The sequence below is a fragment of the Camellia sinensis genome, chromosome 7, assembly GCF_055761805.1.
Source record: "Camellia sinensis isolate YWXY chromosome 7, ASM5576180v1, whole genome shotgun sequence".
Lineage (NCBI taxonomy): Eukaryota > Viridiplantae > Streptophyta > Magnoliopsida > Ericales > Theaceae > Camellia > Camellia sinensis.
Window position 1 is genome coordinate 189,932,938 of NC_138967.1, and position 21,829 is coordinate 189,954,766.

At 36.9% G+C, this 21,829-nt stretch overlaps 1 protein-coding gene across 1 annotated transcript; it reads right to left on the reverse strand.

Moving 5' to 3' along the window:
* Positions 1-878: 878 nt before the first annotated feature.
* LOC114284010 (DNA topoisomerase 1) lies at positions 879-14,888 on the reverse strand. Its single transcript, XM_028226888.2, has 16 exons — positions 14,523-14,888; positions 11,857-13,114; positions 11,478-11,672; positions 10,064-10,144; positions 8,476-8,535; positions 8,213-8,307; positions 7,954-8,110; positions 7,718-7,843; positions 3,659-3,739; positions 3,319-3,409; positions 3,097-3,230; positions 2,273-2,341; positions 2,087-2,176; positions 1,641-1,744; positions 1,361-1,529; positions 879-1,253 (listed from the first exon to the last, which is right to left on the reverse strand). Exons 2-16 carry the CDS (start codon positions 13,081-13,083, stop codon positions 1,185-1,187), a joined length of 2,748 nt encoding a protein of 915 aa, XP_028082689.2. The 5' UTR covers positions 13,084-13,114; positions 14,523-14,888; the 3' UTR covers positions 879-1,184.
* Between the last annotated feature and the right edge of the window lie 6,941 nt (positions 14,889-21,829).

Consider the following 21,829-nt stretch of genomic DNA (forward strand, 5'->3'; position numbering starts at 1 on the left):
AATCAAAAAATTGGATAAATTGTTTTAAACTCATATCTAATAAGGTGTTATCTTTCATGTCAATTTATAATAATGTCAAAATTGACATAAAATTTGGCATATGCTACTGTCCAATCATAGATCTTCTCTATTCTTAAATTTTTGCCTGTGTCTTAATATTCCCGGTATAAAATTATGAAGTACTAAAAAACATCATCTAATAATCAGAAGTGCATTGAATAGGAGAATGGATAGTTTTGGACACAAGATCATGTGCCCAATATCTAATGTCAGAAGCTTGAAACCCACAAATGATATCTATATTTTTTATTGTGCGGAACATTTGAATCATTTGAACAATATATTGTCAAATATGATATTTTCACACTATAACATATCAAAATTTAACCTTGATGTTACCATTTTGACACCAATCAGTAGTCTCATTATTTTGACTTAATATCACTATTGTATTTAAATTTCTTTTCCTAATTATAGCAATTCATTTTATTTATTTTTTTGAGAACCCAAAAAGCAGATATGTTTTTTTTTAGGTAATTAGAAAGCTTATATATAACAATAAAGGGCAATGTTGTTTACAAAACGGGGCCAGCTTGTGAGCTGGTTCGACCACAGACCGAGAGATCTTCAAAATACAAATATAAGCAAAAGACAAACCAAGATTCTTCAATATCAGCACAAATGCATGCTATCATTAAACGATAAATAGTAATAATGACAATAGTGAATTTCATTGGTTTTTTACAAGGAAATATTATATAAAACTGAAACCATGTCACAAGGTGTGCCACTGACCCTGCCCATCAATACTCCATATAAATTATTCAAACACATCACAAATTCACAATGGCAACATAAAAGAAGAGAACCTCAAAATATAAGACAATGAAAAATCAAAGAGATTTCACTGTTCAAAATGTCTGAAAATGTTAGTAATACATATTTGTTTCATCTAAAAAGTCTCAGTGGACAACTCTTGTCACAGCTTCTTAGCAGTTAGCACCATTAATAGATGGGAGGGGGGAGGAAAAAGAGTGAATGGGTATGCTGAATACAACATGAACTCCCTGCTGGAAGAGTTAAATTAAAAATAAAATAAAATAAAATAAAATTTGTGAATATTTTCAAGTGAGACAGATAACGAGCAGAGCGGGGTACTAAGTGTCCTGTGCTAAACTAAGACTTCAGAATCTGAAGCTGGGAATGACATCCATTGCCCAAGCAAACTTCGCCAGAAGAGACTTGTTGAAAATCTGCATAGCAGAGTATAATAAGCAACAAACAAAGGGTACAAAATATCTTCTCCAACATAGAAGAAATTGCCGGCAAAAACTTAGAAAGTATTTGCAAAGATGTTCACCTTCTCAATTGGAACTTCATGTCTCTTGCACCAAGCAACTGTGATCCTAGGATCAAGGTAGTTGATCTTTGATGTTCCCAATGCCACGGTTTTCAAATCTTCTTTGGTCTCCTTATCCCTCTCCATTTTCTCAATCTTTGCAGTGGTTTGAGCAATCTTCCTCTCCCACCTGTAAAGGAAACTTATCATTAGCACCAGTATCCCATAATGTGTACTTTAAACATAAACAAGGTTTAAACATAAACAAGGTTTAAACTTAAACAAGGTCCCCAGTGCTTACGCTTCAGGGTTCAGGTTCTTCTTCGGCTTTCCATCAGAACCCTTCAGCGGGGGCTTCCCTTTCTTTGCTCGAGCCAAATCTGTTCTAAGCGCATCTAGAATGCCCTACAGACAATACAACAAAATAAGCTTAAGAAGCAACCAACATGACAACACCCCACGGCTCCAAAGAATGAAGCAACTGTACTGACAAGGACAAATTTGTTTACGCAATACAAAATTCCCAGGCAATGCAAGAAACGTGTGTGTGTGTGTGTGTGTGTGTGTGTGTGTGTGTGTGTGTGTGTGTGTGTGTGTGAGAGAGAGAAAGAGAGAGAGAGGTAAATCTTCAGTATCATAATCAAATAGTAGCTCCAACTCCCTTAATGTGAACCAATCCTTCTCACTCAAGGCCAAGGATTGTTCCCCATGTGGGCAGTCGAGCTTTTTGTTCCAAGTCCAGACTACCTTTAATTCTTCAATCTTTTCATTCAACCTTGATATTTGTGTAGAATGGGACTTTGAAACAGTACGTTGATGATTACAAATGATGGCAACCTACAAAAAAGACAGGAAAATTAAAATTTCCAAAATCTAACCCAAAATAACACTATGATAGCTCATGAAAACTTTCTAGCAATGGACTGTCTTTACCTCCTTGTTTGCATGCTGATAAACGACAACTTTCTCAGTAACATCTCCACCCTTAGTTTCCCTATTCAACTGTCATCAACCCGAACAAATTTCAGAAAAGAACAGATCTTAGCAGAAAATTGAACAGAAACATCCCACGCAAGAAGAGAGTACTATATAAGGGATTAAGAATTCAAAGAAGCAAATGAATCCCCTCAATATAAAACCTTTTTAAATCACAAAGATAAAACATGCTTTTTTATAAATAAATAAAAAATAATAAATCACATGCTCACTACAACTGCTTAAGTTATGTTATTCATTGCATAGACTACGCCATGTTTCAGACTACTATATCTACACACCATATATAGCCTTCATCATCATGAAATATAATCAACAAAAATGTAAATTGGTTTAACCATGACATCATATTACCACCATGTCCTACTGCATGTCAAATAATCGGGATTAAAGTTTGGTAAGTTGAGTTGAGTTATCTTGCCAATGCATATCAAGTTCACTACTGTCAAATGACAGCAATTATTTGTTAAAAACCATTTCTACTTTTAATAATGTCAAATGACAACAACTATTTGTTATATTTCAACATCTTATTTCCAATATGTTTTGTTAGATAGCCCACATTTATTAATTTTTTATTACTTCACCCTCGTACCACCTTTCAAATAAGCACCAGTACAACTATTTGGCCTGATGGTCAGACAATCCAAACACCAACACAAACACTCCCATGTGTACCAAAGTTTGGTTAACATAGTAAATTCATATTCACAGGAAAAATACCAACTTCAAGGTGTGAAAAATCCCAGCTTGCCTCTTACCATCTCATCCAAAGTGGTAGATGCATTATATGTACGGAAAACTTTTGCTGTGAGACCAGGCATGAGTTCCTTCAGATGAGCATTCAATTTACTGGTATCCAGCTTGTCAAAAAGATCATCGCTGCCACTTTTTCCTGTAGAAAAATAAGGTCATGTGAGCATGTCTTTATCATGAAATGCAGAAAGAGACATTTTGATACAAAAGGCCACGCATCCACTAACCAATTCGGAACTGCTGAATTGCCTTGAACACAGGAAGTTCAACTTCAACCTCATTTTGGTATCTAATTGAATCCTTACCAAGGAAGTCAAACTGGAAAACCAGAAAAGATATTGATTTGTTATTAATTGCAGTTGACAAAAAACCTTTGTATTGTTACATGTCTTCAAAATATTCCAGACACTGATTCCAGTTTCACATCATGCAGACCCCTTTTTAGTCATTTAAAACTTCAAAATCTCAATATAATAACCCACCAAACTCACAATTATTATTATAACCAAATCCAATTGTAAGTTAAGGTTTAAAACCTTGCCATCTGAGACATAAACGCCATTATACCTTCAAAATATTTGGAGGCATTGGTTCTACATTTTCTACTTTCAATGTGCAGCAACCAACGGTATCAGCTTCATCATCATCCTGCAAGATTGAAACAATTATAAGAATAAAGGCTCCAAAACTTGTTTCGTTTTTTTTGTTATGTTTCTATTTACTTTCTGAGCAAGATCGCAGAGGACTCATCACATATACATAATACATGTGTTTATACATTAAAGCATGCATCTATATAAAGTAAATAAAACACTATTAGCACATCTGTAAGATGATCTGCATCACTGTTAAAATCCACCTACTCTCCACCTACTTCACCCACTTAAACCTACTCCACTAAACCTAACCCACTACACCACTACCACCTCACCTACTCCACTAAACCTAACCCACTACACCACTACCACCTCACCTACTCCACTAAACCTAACCCACTACACCACTACCACCTCACCTTCACCTACTCCTTACCTACTACACACTCACCCTCTTCTATATATAGGAATCATGAATCATTGTAATAGAAATCAATATATCAATCAATAATAATACATACAATTTATTCTCTCTCTTTCTCTATACATTATTTTTTACATGGTATCAGAGCTGGTTTAAAACCTAGTATTTTCGCTTCCCCGGCGGGCGGCAACCTCACCTTAGCCGCCCGCCGGACCTCAACCTATTCCGCTGATAAAATCAACAAAGATTTGTGCAACTGTAGTCATGTGTGAGGCTGATGGAGAAGAATTCTTCACCTCATATGACGAGACAGTCTGGAACTGGAAACACTGCAACATTCTGCTCTGGAATTCTGCAGCAGCTAGATTATAGCTTGGTTGAGTGCCAAGCTTTGGTTCTTCCACCCACTCTTGAACTTGCCCAGCAAAGTGTGAAGGTTCATGCTTGTGTTGGAGGGACTAGTGTGCGCGAAGATCAGCGCATTCTCTCCAGTGGGGTTCATGTTGTTGTTGGTACTCCTGGTCGTGTGTTTGACATGTTGCGGAGACAATCACTTCGCCCTGTTTACATCAAAATGTTTGTCTTGAATGAAGCTGATGAAATGCTGTCACGAGGTTTTTTAAAAATCAGATCTATGATATTTTCCAGTTGCTGCCACCCAAAATCCAGGTTGGGGTGTTCTCAGTTGCTGCCACCCAAAATCCAGGTTGGGGTGTTCTCTGCCACAATGCCACCAGAGGCTCTTGAAATCACCAGGAAATTCATGAATAAGCCTGGAAAGAGAAAAAGCTCATGCTAGGATTTGCGAAGTGATTCGCTGCAGGAATTTTGGCTTTGGATGAAACCCTTACCATACTCCACTCATTCTCTCCAACTGTTCTAACTTTTTATTTTTATTATTATTATTATTATATCAAATAATCAATGCACTCATGTTCCCCACTAACAGTGTCCACTTTTGACCCAAACCATTTTCAATCCATCATTTCTCCTTCACCTTTTGCACCCCACTCACCGACTCTCTCTCCACTTTATCACATGGGTTTGTCCCTCTCTCTCCTCTATTTGATTTCAAAAATCACTTATTTTTATTTATTTTTTCCAAGTCACTTTTCCTCTTTTTTAAATACCCCACTTTATTTTGAAACAATCGCACTGATGTTTTTCATATAATCCATCTATAAATATTTTTTATCTATTTTCTTTCTCCCTTGTTTTCTTTCATTTTATTTTTATTTTTTCAACAAAACACTCCCAAAAAAAAAAAAAAAAAAAAAAAAAAAAAAAAAAAAAAACAACAACAACAACAACAACAACAACATTTTACAAACTTGTCATTTCTTCATGCCGGGGATCAACCCCGATCAGCATTTTACACCATAAAAAAAAAAAATAAAAAAAAATAAAAAAAATAAAAATAAAAAAAACACAAAACAAAACAAAACACAACCAACACAAATCGGAACAGTGGGATTTTTCTTCTCGCCTATTCTGCCGGTCTTTTCTTCTTGCCACCATCTTGGGCGGCCCTTGCCGGTCTTGCCTCCGTGTTTCCCACTCCACTGGGCATGATCACTACTCCCTGCTCCTCCACTGCAGCATATGGCGGCCCTCCAAATCGGAACATAAAACTGGCCTTCCGCTTCAGCTCCTTGTTTTCCGCCTTTAGCACACTTATCTCTGCTCGCGCATCCTTATACATGCGTTGGAGCAGAGCCAGTTGGGCGTTTAACTGCTGCACCTCATTTGTCCTACTCTGCAGCCGGTTCGACAAATTTGTAACCGCAGTCATGGTTTCCACACATGACTTCAAGGTATACTGATTGGCCTCCACATCCGACTGCACCGCCATTTTTTGCTCCACCGACCGCATCGGAAAGTTCAACGGAGCAAAACCAGAGGTGTTTGGTTGAGGTTCACTGGCCACCGCACCAATTATTTCTCTTGTGGACTCGTTCAGTTCTGGAAAGAGCGTGAGCAGACCACGGGAAGAGGAGGCCATGTTCTGGGTAGCTGGACGGGAAGAAGAGGCCATGTTGCTGAGTGTTTCAGAGACGGGTTGGTTACAGAGTATTACAGAGTTTCTTTCTCAGCAAAGGAAGAGTTGTTTTCAGAGGATTTTCAGAAGTTTTTTTGTCTGCCTCAGCCTCAGCATCAACCTTGGTTAAATAGCGAGGCAGCCACGCGTATCGCGTGCCTCTTGCCACCAGACGACAAAACGGGCGCGCAAGCCAAGGTGCCCACGTGCCTCGCCATCATGTCTGGCACACCTTTTGATGAATTGGGCACGCCTTTTGATGGCACGCCTTTTGACAAAATTGGGCACACCTTTTGAGGGTGCAACTTCTACAACGGTCCGACATGACCCTATAAACTGTCCCGACATTAATTTCGGTTAGCTCCTTTATGGGTCCGACAAGACTCTGTAAACTGTCCCGACATAGATTCCGGTTAGTTTCTACAGGGGTCCGACAAGACTCTATAAACTGTCCCGACATTTGATACCGGTTAGCTTTTTCAAGGGTCCGACAAGACTCTGTAAACTGTCCCGACATTGATTCCGGTTAGTTTTTACAAGGGTCCGACAAGACTCTGTAAACTGTCCCGACATTGATTCCGGTTAGCTCCTTCATGGGTCCGACAAGACTCTGTAAACTGTCCCGACATTGATTTCGGTTAGTTTCTACAAGGGTCCAGCAAGACCCCGTAAACTGTCCTGCTACAACGGTCCGACATGACCCCATAAACTGTCTTCTACAACGGTCTGACACGACCACACAGTGTCTACTACAACGGTCCGACATGACCCCGTAAACTGTCTGCTACAACGGTCCGACATGACCCCATAAACTGTCTTCTACATCGGTCTGACACCGCCATCCAGTGTCCTCTACACCGTTATGACACCACCATACAGTGTCCTCTACATGGTTATGACACCCCCATACAGTGTCCTCTACAACGTTATGACACCACCATCCAGTGTCTTCACCAATGGTCTGACACGACCATACAGTGTCTCTTATCCTCTTTTATTTTTATGTATTTTCTTGTTTTGTTACTCTCTCCAAACTCAAGTTGGTTAGTTCCTATCCCCCTTGAGTTTGCGGGGGGCTGTTAAAATCCACCTACTCTCCACCTACTTCACCCACTTAAACCTACTCCACTAAACCTAACCCACTACACCACTACCACCTCACCTACTCCACTAAACCTAACCCACTACACCACTACCACCTCACCTACTCCACTAAACCTAACCCACTACACCACTACCACCTCACCTTCACCTACTCCTTACCTACTACACACTCACCCTCTTCTATATATAGGAATCATGAATCATTGTAATAGAAATCAATATATCAATCAATAATAATACATACAATTTATTCTCTCTCTTTCTCTATACATTATTTTTTACAATCACTATGTTTCCTACACAGAGAAGGTTGTCCACCCCATCCAACAGAGTCTTAACCAATTACCTGTTGTCAGATTCTCAACTATGCTTCTACATTGGGAGGAAAAAGAAAAAGGATGTTCTACGAACAAGAGAGTAAAAGATAAACATAAACATGACGAAAACAATTGCATACACCATACCTTCTCATTGCCTGCCCTGAGAGCTAGTTTATCAATAAGATATGTGGCAACTGCTATTTGCCGCCTTGTGATATCCTTACTGGCAAAATCTTTAGTATAAGCTGCTCTGATGCCTTGTATGTAGTCCTACAATCAAACAACGAATTATAGTTATAGCTAAGGGATGGGAAGTCATTGTCTAACACAAATAGAAATGGCATTCATCAGATGTGCAGGTAAAATTTTATGTAAAGTACCTTCAACATCCTTGATTTCTCATATTTCTCCTTGTCACTTTGCCCTTTCAAAGAACTGCTAGCTGCCAAGAACACGTATTTGAATTCCTTTGGGTTGATTGGATCATTCCAAAAAGCAAGCCATGTAACTGTGTTGTCATGCCTTATTTCTTTCCATCTGCAAAGATCAAATATCTGTGAAGTTAATTTATTAAAAATCTTAAAACAGAGACACAACTTTGTTCCTATTTTCCAATAAAATTATGGCAGAAACAACCACCTTTCACCAGGGATAGGGCATTCAGGAATTGGGGCATCCTTTCCAATATTTATAGTAATGTCCCTAGGCTGAATGCGTCTTTTCAGCTTCCCCATCTGAACCACAAAACCAAAAGTCAACAGCAAGTTCTGAATGAAAACTTGAGAACAATTGCAAATTCTTCCAGAAACAACTACAACATATCAAGCATTCTGTCCCGGATTATTTTTTATTTTTTATTTTTTATAAATCCTTCATTGTTGGTAGAAAGATATCAGTAGTACCTTTGGGTGCTCTCCACGGCCTCGGAACAACCCAGGTGGTTCAACTCTAAAGTTTCCAACCTGCAATTGAGAGATAATCAGATTCTATTTGCATGCTTTGAGAATGATGACGAAATGCATCCAAAACAACTAGAACGTGTCACAACCAGCAAACTGATAAATTTCACAAGGATGAAAACCAACATGTAACTTTGGATATGCTTGAATGGCTGGAGTGGGAATTTCACTACTCTACTACAAACAAGATTCCAATGTTGATACAATTCAAGTGTTTGAACTGATATATTTCACAAGATGAAAGCCCAGGTGTAATTTTGGCTATGTTTGAAACTTGAATAGCAGGAATTGAAAAGCAAGAATGGGAATCCCGGTACTAGTAACAAAATTCCTATGTTCATAGAATTTGTGTGTTTGGATTATTCAAGGAAAAAATGGAAAATTTTTGAACATTGTGAGCTCAACTTTTTTTCCCCACTCTAGAATGCTCCAGGAATATAAGATTCCCATATGGGGTTTAAGAATGAGATACGCACTTACTGTGGCAATCTTAATTAGCCTTAGGAAGGCAACCCTGAATTGTGCAAAGGCAAGATGAATGAGCCTTTGCATAAGATGCCCATAGTGGGTTGTGAGAATGAGATTCCCACATAGCATTGGTGCCTTACAACACAAAACCAAGTAAAATATGCAGGAACTTCTTATCATACAAAAATCAGGGACATGAATACTACATGATATAAAGACCTTTGCCCCAAAACTATCCAAATAAAAAGTAAACGAGAAAAAAAAAATAAATAAAATAATAAAACACCAATAAGAATGTCAGAAAGTGGAAACCTGAAAACTCCATGTGGTAAATTTATTCGAATGACAAAAGAAGGAAAAAAAGGAGAAAAAGAAAATATGTCAAAAACATGGGAGGAGTTTTTTACTATAAGATATTAGTTCTCCACCTTAAAGTTTATTCAATATCTTATTTCCTTTTCTGCATCATTCCATTCAACTGAAACCATAGTGGAAAAATAACGGTGAGAATGGTAGAACAAAAGCAAAAGTGGAAGTACAATCCATTTTCTGCTTATTTACATCTACTTTCTAGTGCAAAACAGCAATTACAGTTATGTTGAAAAGTTTCAAATCAAGCAACAGTTTAGCACGCTACTTCTCAACCCCCTACAGATAAATTTCCTAATTAAATAAGGGAGTGATAATCAAAGCAGTTCTCTACCCTGGGATTTCCCATCCAAGTCTTCCATACTGAATGGATAGTTCACCACTTGCATGGATAAGTTGAGTACTTCATTTCTTTCAAACCCTTTTTTTCTACAATAGAAAACTTCAGAAAATAAAATAAGTAAAAACATGTAAAATGGTAGGGTGACATAAAAGAAAACAGGTTATTACTGTTACTTAGCACACCCAATTTTTCTCTATTAATGGGTTCGACCAGTAAGTACTGATGTTGATGGAAGCAAATCTATTATTGCTTTTCTGATTTTTAACAGGTAAATCATTAATTTATATTCACAAAACAAGCATAACACCCTAAATTCCAAAACATTATACATAAGTCAAAGCCAGTGGTAACCTTCTCTTTGAGACCGTCAACAATAGCCCACATGTACTTCTCCTCTTGTTTCAGTTTCTCTTCTCTCAAGGCCTTCTTCTCCTGCATATTGTAACAAAAATAAATCAAAATGATGAATGAGACAATCATCATCATATCACTATATAAGTACCAACAGTAATTGCAAAGTCACACTGTCTGACCATAAAATCCTAATCTACCTAAAAGCAGTAGTAGATTATGGAGCAAGATATTGCCATAGGTGTCATTACATTACATTAAACAAATACTTGTACAAAAACTCATACCAAATAAATATTTTGAGATCAAATAGGATCTTGAAAATACGGATTAGATCACCAGGGCATTGAACTAGTTAGCTCTATTTTATATGATGGTGCAGATGACCGATGACTCTTAGAGAATTTCTTGTTTATCGTAGATGATGTATGCTTCAATGCAAATGTATTACCGAATTGTGTGAAAACTCAAAGGGATGAGTCTATCACTCTTTAATAGTAGACTATCAGTCCCTGCTGCCAAACAACTCAAACCCCTGCAGTATCAAGGTCATTGTGGAAAACATAGCTAGACCGTCATACAATGGAAGTGGCAAATTCCAGTATTCCAAAGGTAGCCCCACAGATTGGGAATGATTTGAGTCATTTGACACTGTCCATTTGCTTGCATGGCTATTAGCTCAGTGATAGAGCACCCATAATAATTGCATCATTGTGCCTCAGTTGTGAGGGCTCTTAGCCACAAAGCGCACAAGGATGGAAAACAACACAAGTGTTTGCCTACTAAATAAAAGTGTAAATTTTGTTATACATTATTTTTTTTTAAGGATCCTTTTGCCTTTTGTTCAAATGTCATTTGACCAGGTTAATGAATCTCCAAACAGTAATTGTTTGGTGCAATGCCAGATGCTTGGGTAGCCTAGTGTGAAACATGCATTCAATCAAGTAGAGAGGTATAGAGTTGACATGCATTTAATCACCGGTTTGTGTGAGTAATACCAAAGATAGGTTTCTGCCCAGTCCACCCCTCAAAATACCCTTGATTAACATGGAACAGCACCTTTTTTAAAGAATCTAAATGAACATTTTATTATATATATAAGTCAAGAGCTTCCTACAATCTAAGGACAGTAGGTATAGGGTTAACATAGATTATTAAGGAAAAATAAACTACTACACGTTGCCACTGCAAGAATCAGACCTAAAAGAAGTTAACTGAGTTGAGAAACCACTTTAGTTGGGGGTCAAATTCATTAGCAAGTAGACAGAATTTTTTAAATGTTTACTTTTTGGAAAAGAAACCAAGTAAAAGTAAGAGTATTTTGATTGGATCAAAATTCATAAACAATTCATCAGGTTAATTCCCTGATCCTTTGGCATCACAAATCCAGAGGACTTTTAGGCAATTAACTTACTTCTGTACTCATTTGCTTCTTCTTCTCCTTTTCCTTCTGATGCCATTCATATATTGGGGTAAAATCGCAATCTTCCAACCTTTGAATGACATGTTTTTTCCCAAGTATTTTTCTCCAGTCATTCATAAAATTCTCTTTGAATTTTGGTTTGTTCATGTAATCAGTATCCAACATCACTGCAAACATTGTTGCAACCTGCAAAATAAAATTCATAAATAAAAACAGACATCCAAAGAGGGAACTCTGAGAATGAAAACAATAACAGCGAAACCTTAATGCAAAAAGGCATAGTGACCAAAAACAAACGAATGAATAAAAATAGAAAAGCCAAACACAAAAGTCAAGAATGTGCGTGTGTTAGAGAGAGACAGAGAGAGACCTCCTCTTGTTCGGGAGTCAAATCAACCTTCTGCGCCTTGTAGAGCATCTTAACCCCATGAGGCTTGTATGCAGGTGGGAAAATAACACCATTGTGAATCAAGGTAGTCCATTTTTGCCCTTCACCAGAGCCGGGGAGCATCTTTGACGACTTAGAGTATTTTGATTTTTTCACCACTTTCTTGGACTTTTTACTCATCTTTTTGAATGAAGATGAAACAACTTTTGTTACTTTTTGTTTTGCAGAAGATGATTTATTAACTGGTGTAATTGACTTCTTCATTCTCTGGGAAATAGGAACATTATCCTCATCTTCATCATTTACCTTTTTTTCTGCTTTTACAAATACTTGCTTACCAACTATTGGTGAGGATCCATCATTGAGCTTTGGCCTTTTAATTGGAGACTGACTTGAAGATTTGACCTCACCCACAGGTCTCTTATTCAACACTGTAGAAGATTTTTTAATTCGGTTATCCTTCATGGTCGAACCATTTTGCTGAAGTTTCGGTGCTTTAGGTTTATTTTCATCAAAATCATGGGACTTGCTAGTAGACGGTCCTGCATTTGGCTTCAACTGGAACTTTGATGACAAAGGAATTTCATCATCTGAATCTTCACATTTGACTCTTGGTTTTTGAACTGGTGGTAAACCCAGACTAGAAGTGTTTGGCCTTCTGTCTGCATGGTTGGAGCTTTGTTTTGATAATCCAGCAGAGAGTCTAGAAATCAGCGGTTTATCATCTTCTGAATCCTCAGAATCATTAATCAACTGCTTCTCCTCCTTAAGAGATGAAGTTGTATTCTGTTGAGATGAATGTTTTGACTGATCAGCTGCTAAAGTTGACGGTTTTGAATTTGCCACTGGTGATGCCTTAGCAGATGAAATTGAGGCTTTTGTTGGGCTTGCTGAAGGAGATACTGCTGGTGATGCCTTGACAGACGAACTTGATACTTTTGGGCTTGCTGAAGGAGATTTCACTAGTGATGCCTTCGTGGATTGAACTGGCTTAACCTTCTGGGAAATGGAGTTCTGACCATTTGAAGAACGTACTTCAGATAGTTGCTTCCCTGACTGTCCATCATGCATTTGAGATGATGATTTCTTTGTTGCTGAGTTCAAAGGATTTTGTTTTGATGCTGTTTTACCACGCTTGAAAACTATGGGTTCATCATCGTCATCAATCTCATCCATCGTTTTTGAATTCACACAAGCCTGAACAGCCATTGTCCAGTTCGCATGTATATCACATCAATTTCTGCAAACATTATCATTTTTTTTTTAAATAGGGAAAAGGGGACACAAAAATGATCAATATGAATTAAAGGAAAAAATTTCCACAAATAAAATTCTGCAAAGCTTTCTTTATAATGCAACTAAATCCCATCTGAAAAGACCAAAATAGGTATATATATATATAGAGAGAGAGAGAGAGGGAGAGAGAGAGAGACTAGAAATACATTTGCCAATTGAATATTCAAAGATTATTCTCAAAAAGTTATTAAAAACAATTCATATTTAAAAGATTTTTGTCAACTTTTCAAGTGTCTATATATATATATATATATATCTTTCGAATTCACCTAAGATTTAAAACTCAACTCTTGACCTCAGAACAATTAACAAAGACACACGACCAACATTGCTAATAAGTAGCACTTGGACCTCGCTATGCAATGTACTTTCATATGAATGTGGTTTATATTTTAACCCAAAGCCCTTTTCCGCACTATCCAACCACAAACACGCCTAATTGAGGACTAGAAGCATCAACACTCCTCCAAGATCTTGAACTAAGCATATAAAGCTCATAGTTCTTAAAAAGGGAGGAAACAGAGATAGCCAGAGCACGGGGACTACGCTGAGGTGATGAGGTGAAACTACTAAGGCCCTGGTCTTGACAGGAATGTGTCTAATGTTGAGAACCCACAAAACACAAAACTTAAAAATTTCACTATCAGAAGAAAAGGAAGAGTGAAGAAATGAATAAATTTCTATATGTTAGCAGATAGATTTCGGGTAATCCATAGAGGCGGATCAGAAGGCATACAGGCAGAGTCCCCAAAATCTGAAAACAACCATTTTAAGATGGTAGAGACACACGGGTACCCGTAAAGGCTGGATGATTTTTAGGCACTCCACTATGCAATCAGCAAATAAGAAAACAAGAGTTGGATCGTGTGATTGTTATTCTTGATTAGTTCAAAAGCAATAATACGTTTACAAAATGTGTTGTTTTTATGGTCATGTTTTACCAAATGAAAATGTGAAGGAGCTTCAAGCTTGACTCTTTTTTTCCCATTATAATAGTGTAAGCATATAGATTAACCAAACCAATAGCTAACATTCAACAAAACAGTAATAAAATCAAATTTATTTTCTAAAAGCATTACAAGAACCAATCAAACAAGCTAATGAGCAGTTCTAGTATCAAAAAACATAAAAATAAAATAAAATTGTTCATCTGTTCGAAAATCAAATGAATATATCCTTATTTCTTATATTAAACGCATATAAGGAAACAAAATCTCTTCAGTTTTCTTATTTTCATCTTCTTGCGTCCCAAACCCTAAAATCCTCATTTTTTTAAAGAAAAACTAAGGCGATTATAGAGACATATGGGAAAACATAGAATACACAGAGAAAGAAAGGCAGAGAGTGCTTACCAGGAAGAGAGAGATGAAGGCTGTGAAGATGGTGTAGAGAGAGAGAGAGAGAGAGAGAGAGAGAGAGAGGGAAGAAGAGGGGTTAGGGTGAACAAATTAACCCAACCCACAAGAAGTGAGAATAGAGATAGATAGGTGTATATCTATTTCTCTCTCTCCCTCGCTCGCTCTTTCAGTGTGTTTTGTCTTTGTTCTTTGAGGTATCGCCACGCCCAACTCTTCAAACCCAGACCTGAGTCCAGCAGAGTCTCCAACCCAACGCTGCGTTCAGACCCGAACCCACATCCCATAACCAAACCCGATCCTAAAGTCCCCCAATGGGCCCCAACTCTAGTGGGAATAGGTTTTGAAACCCTGGTTAGGGTTGGACTTACTGCACACCTAAAATTGTGGTTTTAATTTTTATTGTTAAAATAGTAATAAAAAAAAAAAAAAAGTTTAAAACTTTAAAATAAATAAATAAATCAATAATTCATGTTATTTTAATCTTTTTAATAAAAACTGCAATCCATACTTAATGGGTGTTTGTTACTTAACAAAAATGAGTCATTATATTCCGTTCGTAAAATTTTCTGGTACGTTATTGGTTTGGACCATTATTTAAACAATGCTAAAAGTGCTTAATATGATACTGTCTTATCAAATATGATGCTTTAATTTGAATTTTATTACTTTGTTATGTAACTTTTTCTTCTTTAATTTTAGTTATATTGATCATTACAAATAAAAATAAAAATGAAAGGTAACAAATGTAATATAATTTTCTTATTATGAATAAGCCGATTTTTCATCAAACTTTTTTTTGTTGTTAAAAACAAATGTGATGATTCATATTAATAAATATACATGCAGTCAATGTTTTTATATATCTCATGATAAGAAAAATAATATAAATGATTTATTTATATATAGCATTTTAAAAAAATTATACTCGTAATTTTTGTAATTTGTCTCTTATGTGTATCAATTTTGTTCCATATTTTTTTACATTGTGTCAATTTAATACAATTAATAACATTTATTACAAAATTAGATAAAAATAAACAAAAAATAATTCACTCAAAAGATAGTGTATCATTTTAAATACGTCGTCAACCCTCAATCATTTTTAGGATACTAAATAAATAATTTAACCTTTGATTGCAGTCTAATTTATAAAACAATACTACTTGGACTAAAATTGACACTTTATAAAAACATTAATTATCAAATTGATACAATTAAAATTATAAATATCAAATAAATGTAAGGAGAATTTTTTTTTTAAATTCCTGATATGAAAATTTTATAAGATAAAAGATATACAATATTTTCATAGTAGTTAAGATTCCTCAACATTTTTACATAGAAAATTTGATTCAGAGAAAATTTACCCAACTCAGAGAAATTTTAATTTTCATAATTTCTCTGAATCGGATAAAATTTCTCTAAGTTAAATTTTTTCAATGAAAATATTAAGAGACTTTAGCTAATGAAAAAATATATTAAACTTCTCCTATTATATAAGGTTAGAGAGGGACGTTTCATTCATTTTTCCTAAATATAAACATAACATATTCACGGGTATAATTTATCCATAAAAGATTACAAATTGGTGAAAACCAATGAGTTGTCCGTGACCCATTACCATTATTTTGGGACTCGTGATGGGTGATTACAAGGACACAACAATTGAAATTCGGCCCAAAATCTTTAGGGCTTTCTCGCACTAGATAAGGGTACAACAGGGCCAGCTCGAGGTTTCTACGTACTACGCTAGGCCCAACGAGCTTAGTATAACAATTTATTGTGGGTTTAACCCACCCGTTTTTAGCGGACTCAAGGCGGGTTTGGTAAATTTTCAAGCCCAATGTTGAATTCAGACTTGAGAAAAATAATAAAATAAGAAAAAAGCTATAGGCAGAAAAATCTATTTTAAAAAGCAATTAAAAAAAAGGTAAAATGAATATGTACAAATTTAGTGTGATGGACATAGATGTGACAAAAAAAAAATTTATATATGTAATTGTGAGTAGATTATTCGTATCATAATTACAAATAAATTTCACATTTGCACATTTTAATAAAATAAAGGCACAATATTTATCCATTCAAAAAGAAAAGCACATCACTTTTTCTTTTTCTGTTAATATGCATGTACTTTTTCTAGGTGGTCTATTTTATTTCATTTATTTTTTAGGTACCAAAAGCATATTCTTACAAAACATTAAGATATTAATAAATAGAGCTCTGCTACAGAGCCCGAAAGGGTTTGGAGCCAAATTTGGCTCGAATTTGAGAAGAAGAAGTAAGAAGAAGAAGAAGAAGAAGAATAAGAGGAGAAACAGAACTGGAGGGGGCCCTAAAAATGGGGCTGGTGGCGGAGGCGGAGGCGGGCGGAGGTGGGCAGAGGCAGAGGCGACGATCGGCCGACGAGTGACGAGCTGCGACGATCGGCCGACGAGCGACGAGCTGCGACGACGAGCTCCCGCCTCTCCCCTCTGTTTCTCTCTCGCCTCTGCTTCTCCTGTGTTCAAAGAAACGAAGAAGAAGAAGAAAAGAAGAAGAAGAAGAAAAGAAGAAAAAATAAATAAATAAAAAAAATTTGAAGCCCAAAACGACGTCGTTTTGGACTTCGAGCCGGATTCGAGCCTCATATTTCAGGCCCTCAAACATTTTTCTAATAAATATTTAATGTGTGCTTTTAAGATTGCTGGCTTATTAATATTTAATGTGTGCTTTTAAGATTGCTGGCTTTTTTAGCTCTTAAAGGTTAATTGTGTAATTTAAGTGTGCAGCAAGGATCAATAAGTCTTTACAAAATTTATAATTGTCAACCAATTATCAAACGATTGTATTGAAATTCTTTCAACCTCAATAAAGAGGAATTTACTAGTGGCTTGTTTTAGGAGAAATTTATAAGAAATAATAAGTACAGAATAATTTAGAAACTGAATTTCATTAAGAAAATATGAACTTACAATGAAATGACTCAGCCTTAAAAAAGTTTACAGTAACGACTACTTGAAACTACTCCTAGGAAATGAAGTGCAGTACAAGAATTGAAGTGCTAAAAATGTAAAGAACTGGAAATGTAAAAACTGAAAGGAAATGCGAAGTAAATAAATTAGTTTCTAGATCTGAGTCTGGGTCCCTTCTGTTTAGCCTTCTCCGCTATTTATACTTTTTAGTGATAACCATCGAAGTGACCTTCTAATTGTCGAAATACATTTCCACGATCTTTGGTCATGGCTTCGCTCAACTAACTCCCACTACGCCTCTTTTGCAGTTAAGCTTCCCTTTTGAATTTGAATTGTAGGTAACCGTTAGGCTACGTCATCTCGCGCCTCTTGACTATTCTGATGCCACGTAGATCCAATACTACTAACATGAACTGCCACGTGTCTGTCTTTGATTAGAGACTTGCATTAATTTTCCAAATTGCCCTTTAGGTGCCACGTGTCACTCTGCAATTGGCTTTTACAAATTATAGAGCCAACATTACCCCGCACTAATATACCCAATACTTTGTGATATTAGTGGACTAATGCATTCTACCCATATCCTAGGACGTGCATGGACTCTGTATATTCTGGAAGCATAACCACTTTTTGAACAATGAAGCAGTGAACTTCATTAAATCCTTGTGCTTTGCACTTCCATTTTCTGAGTAGACGAAAAGACTAGTACATCCCCAATGGCCAATCACACTTTCTCTTACATTGATCGAGCATACGAGGAGTCTTTGGAAGATGATTACAGGCCTCAAAAGAACCTTAATGCATTTAGTGGCTACATTTATCCGCCTACATTTATACATGTCATGGAAGCTTTTGCAAGTTACCAACCTTTGGACCAAGAATCTGCCAACTTCAAACCTTTGGATCAAGCATTTGCAAAAATGGATCTTGGAAGCTCCTCCTCTGCCCCACAATTCTCTGTATGGGATGAAGCTACTTCTTTTTCCTTGAAGTTCACTAGCTCGGGAAGTTGGTCAATACCTACTGAACCCCAAATAAGGGAGCGAATTCATCATTGATTTGTTGAATTCGATGATCCCCTTTCTGTTCATCCTTCTACTTGGAGCTCAGTGGTTTATCCCTATATACCCATTGATCACCAACGTAGTCTGGAAGACAACTTGCTTGTGGCGTGGTACACATCTTCCATGCCGGTGAGGATAGTGTGGAAAACTCCTCATCTAGACAAAGCACAGGGATTTAATCCGTTATTTTTGGCTAAGAAGGCAAAACTTTGCTCTTCTGATTAGTTTGAATGCGTGAATGACCCCTAGTTCCCCTCTACCTTCGGGATGGACCCTTCTGCACCTCATCTCCCTCAGAATCCTCATTGGATGGGGGAATTGAAACTTATTCTCTTCGAGGGTCAATTTTTTTCTTCCTACCAACCTTTAGTTCCTCTAACTGCATTTGAGCGATATAAAGCTCAGATTCTGCTTGTTGCCTTCTCTCACTTGCCTTTCAATGTTCTTGGAGATGAGATTCCTCTTAGGAACTTTTAATGGGCCTATGATGTTATGACTCGGGATCATGTTCTCAACCCCATTGCCCAGACAGAGCTTCAAGCCTTTTTGGACCAACTCTCACTCCTTCTTCATTGGTACAAAATTTCTTTGGCCACCAGTGACTCCTTGGACGAAATCACAGTCAATCGAATTCAAATTCAGTATGAAGCAAAGAATCTTATTGAAGAATATGATGACTTCAAGAACAAGGACTCAACGTAAAGGGATGATTTTGATATGGATGAAATAGAGCAAGGCTTGAAGGAGACAGAGTTTGAGGTAAAGGCCTAACATCTTTTTCACAAAATAAGAGCCTATCAACTACAGCAAACTAAGTTAGATAGAGTGGAGGATAGAATAAAGAAACAACACAAGTTCATAGAACACTATTGGGTTAAATTTAATGAACTTGTTACTTTTTCTATTCCCTATTATTATGAAATTGAATTGTAGCCAAGTAAGCCTTTCTAATGTAATTATTTATATATCAATAAAACTAGGTTCCCTCTTTTGCATGATCTGGTTTTATATTCCAATTACATGTTTGTGACCTTATTCCTCACTTTGTTCATACAAAAATAACAGCTTAGAATTAACCAACTTTGCTTCGAAGCTTGGTTTGAATATCTCCAAAGTATGGAATATAGATGATAATTCTGTCCAATTTCAATCGCATGGTTAACATAATAGCTTTGAATTAACCAATTTTGCATCAAAGTTACTTTTAAGTGTTTCGAAGTATGGAACTACATTTAAAAGTAACAAGGTTTCTTCCCCAAAAAGGGTTTAGTTTTGATAGAAAATCCAAGAAGGAATTTTTCATGTTCAGGTAAGTCTCTTTGGGTTTTGATCGATTACTTGACTTAGTACTAGCTTTGTAGTATACTTACTCTGAAGTCTAAAACATCAAATAAGAATCAAATTCCAACTGCAAAATACTTCAAAGTTCTCTTTGAAGGATTTTATCTTTTACAGAAAACCTAAGAGTATGCCCCCAACCCCTTTAAAGCAAATTAAACCCAAATATTTTTGAATTTTAAGGCATAAAGTGTGCTTTGAAGTCAATTACCTACTCTCAGGGCCCAGCTGGGTGTTTGACAACTAGCTTCGAAACCAAAATTATTTTAGAGACTTTGAGAAGAAACTGGCTTCGAAACCCAAAGACGTATTTTTTGAAGCCAAACTGGGTATTTGAAACATGTTTCCCTCCCAAGCAATCACTCTCGAGAGAAACTTTTCATGTTTCGCTTTCAAGACCCCTTTGAAGTTTAAGTCAAAGGCTTAAACCCATATGGGTCCAAAAACAGTCAAGCAATTATCTCGGGTCTTTTTTCCCCCTTTAGGCTAACTGGGCATCCTTTTGGACAGAAAGGTTTAAAAATCCTTTCTTTTCGCACTTTTAACTTGCTCGCTCGCTGTAGACGTGCCCCGAGGGCTTTGCTACTACAGTTCGGACTCAAAAGTCCCGGTTCTTAATCTGATCTCACAATGTGCAATGTGAGATTGATAAATCACCAAAGAGTCCAAATCTGGCAAATCGTTTTGGGAAACTGATTTTTGTAAAGAAGTGCCAAACATGGATTGCTTTGCCAGATATAGAGTCGCCACCTAAATATTTTATTTTGGGGAATTTAGGAAACCCTGACTCGTGCCTAAGGCCACGTGTCCGTCATCACCAAAGTTGTCTCGGCTCGGGAACTTGGGTACGATTGGGGAAGGTCATCTATGAGCACTCCCGCTCGCCCGATCAAAGATCGGCCTTTACTAACATGATATCTTGTTTTTGAAAACACATGCGTTCTTATTCCGGTTATTAGCCTAGAATTACTATGTGATGCGCACAGCACACAAGTATAGACTAGATTGCCTAAGTTGGAACAAATCATCTCATGTTTGTTTGTTTGAAAATGGTTTGAAGGTGCTACTCGCAAGTAGGCTAAGACGTGAATTTTGCCACCCTTGAGTGGGCTTAGAAAACATGATTTTGCCACCCTCAAGTGGGCTTTAAAACTTGCATTTCAATGAATTGTTCCAATTCAAATAATTCAACCTTCACCCATAGGCATTCAGGCAATTATATCACATAAGCAAATAGCCTCATGGCAAGTATGCTATCATGGCAGTCACTCACACACATGCAATGATGCTAAAGCATAAACACTTACAGTGTACTCCAAGCCAAAGAAAGAAGCTAATTAGAAACCATGCATGAATCCTAACTATGCTGAAATGCCTTATGCAACACATGCAAAATGTAACTAAGATGGGCTTGGCTATTCTAAGATGGCATATGAGATGCAACAGTCGATACATGTATTCAAATAGGAATTGAAATACGATGTAATTAGTATGATGCGCCGAGCCCGGTGCATGCAAGACGAATGAATGAATGCTAACATGCGAGCGTAAGTATGCTAATTGAAACGTGCCCTAAAACTAACCATCAAAAGCTAGTAAATAAAATGGAGAAAGACGTGGGGTTGGAAGACATACACACACTCACGCACACTTATTACAAAATTGGCCCTCTCGACGGAGGGTCCGAAAGAATAATACAAATCACCTAATTAACTAACTTGCAAGCTAATTAATTACAAAATCACTTAACTAATTAAATAAATCAATTAAGCTACTAAGGCAGTAAAGAGGCCTCGGGAAGAGGGACAAATGCATGCATGCTCGGCTCTACTTGGAAATCTATCGTCATGCTTCTGTTGTCTCTGTTTGCACTACTCTACACCTCTGAAGACTGCACAAGTCTCAAGGATGCTCTTGAACCACTCTCTGAGCACTGTGGGATGTC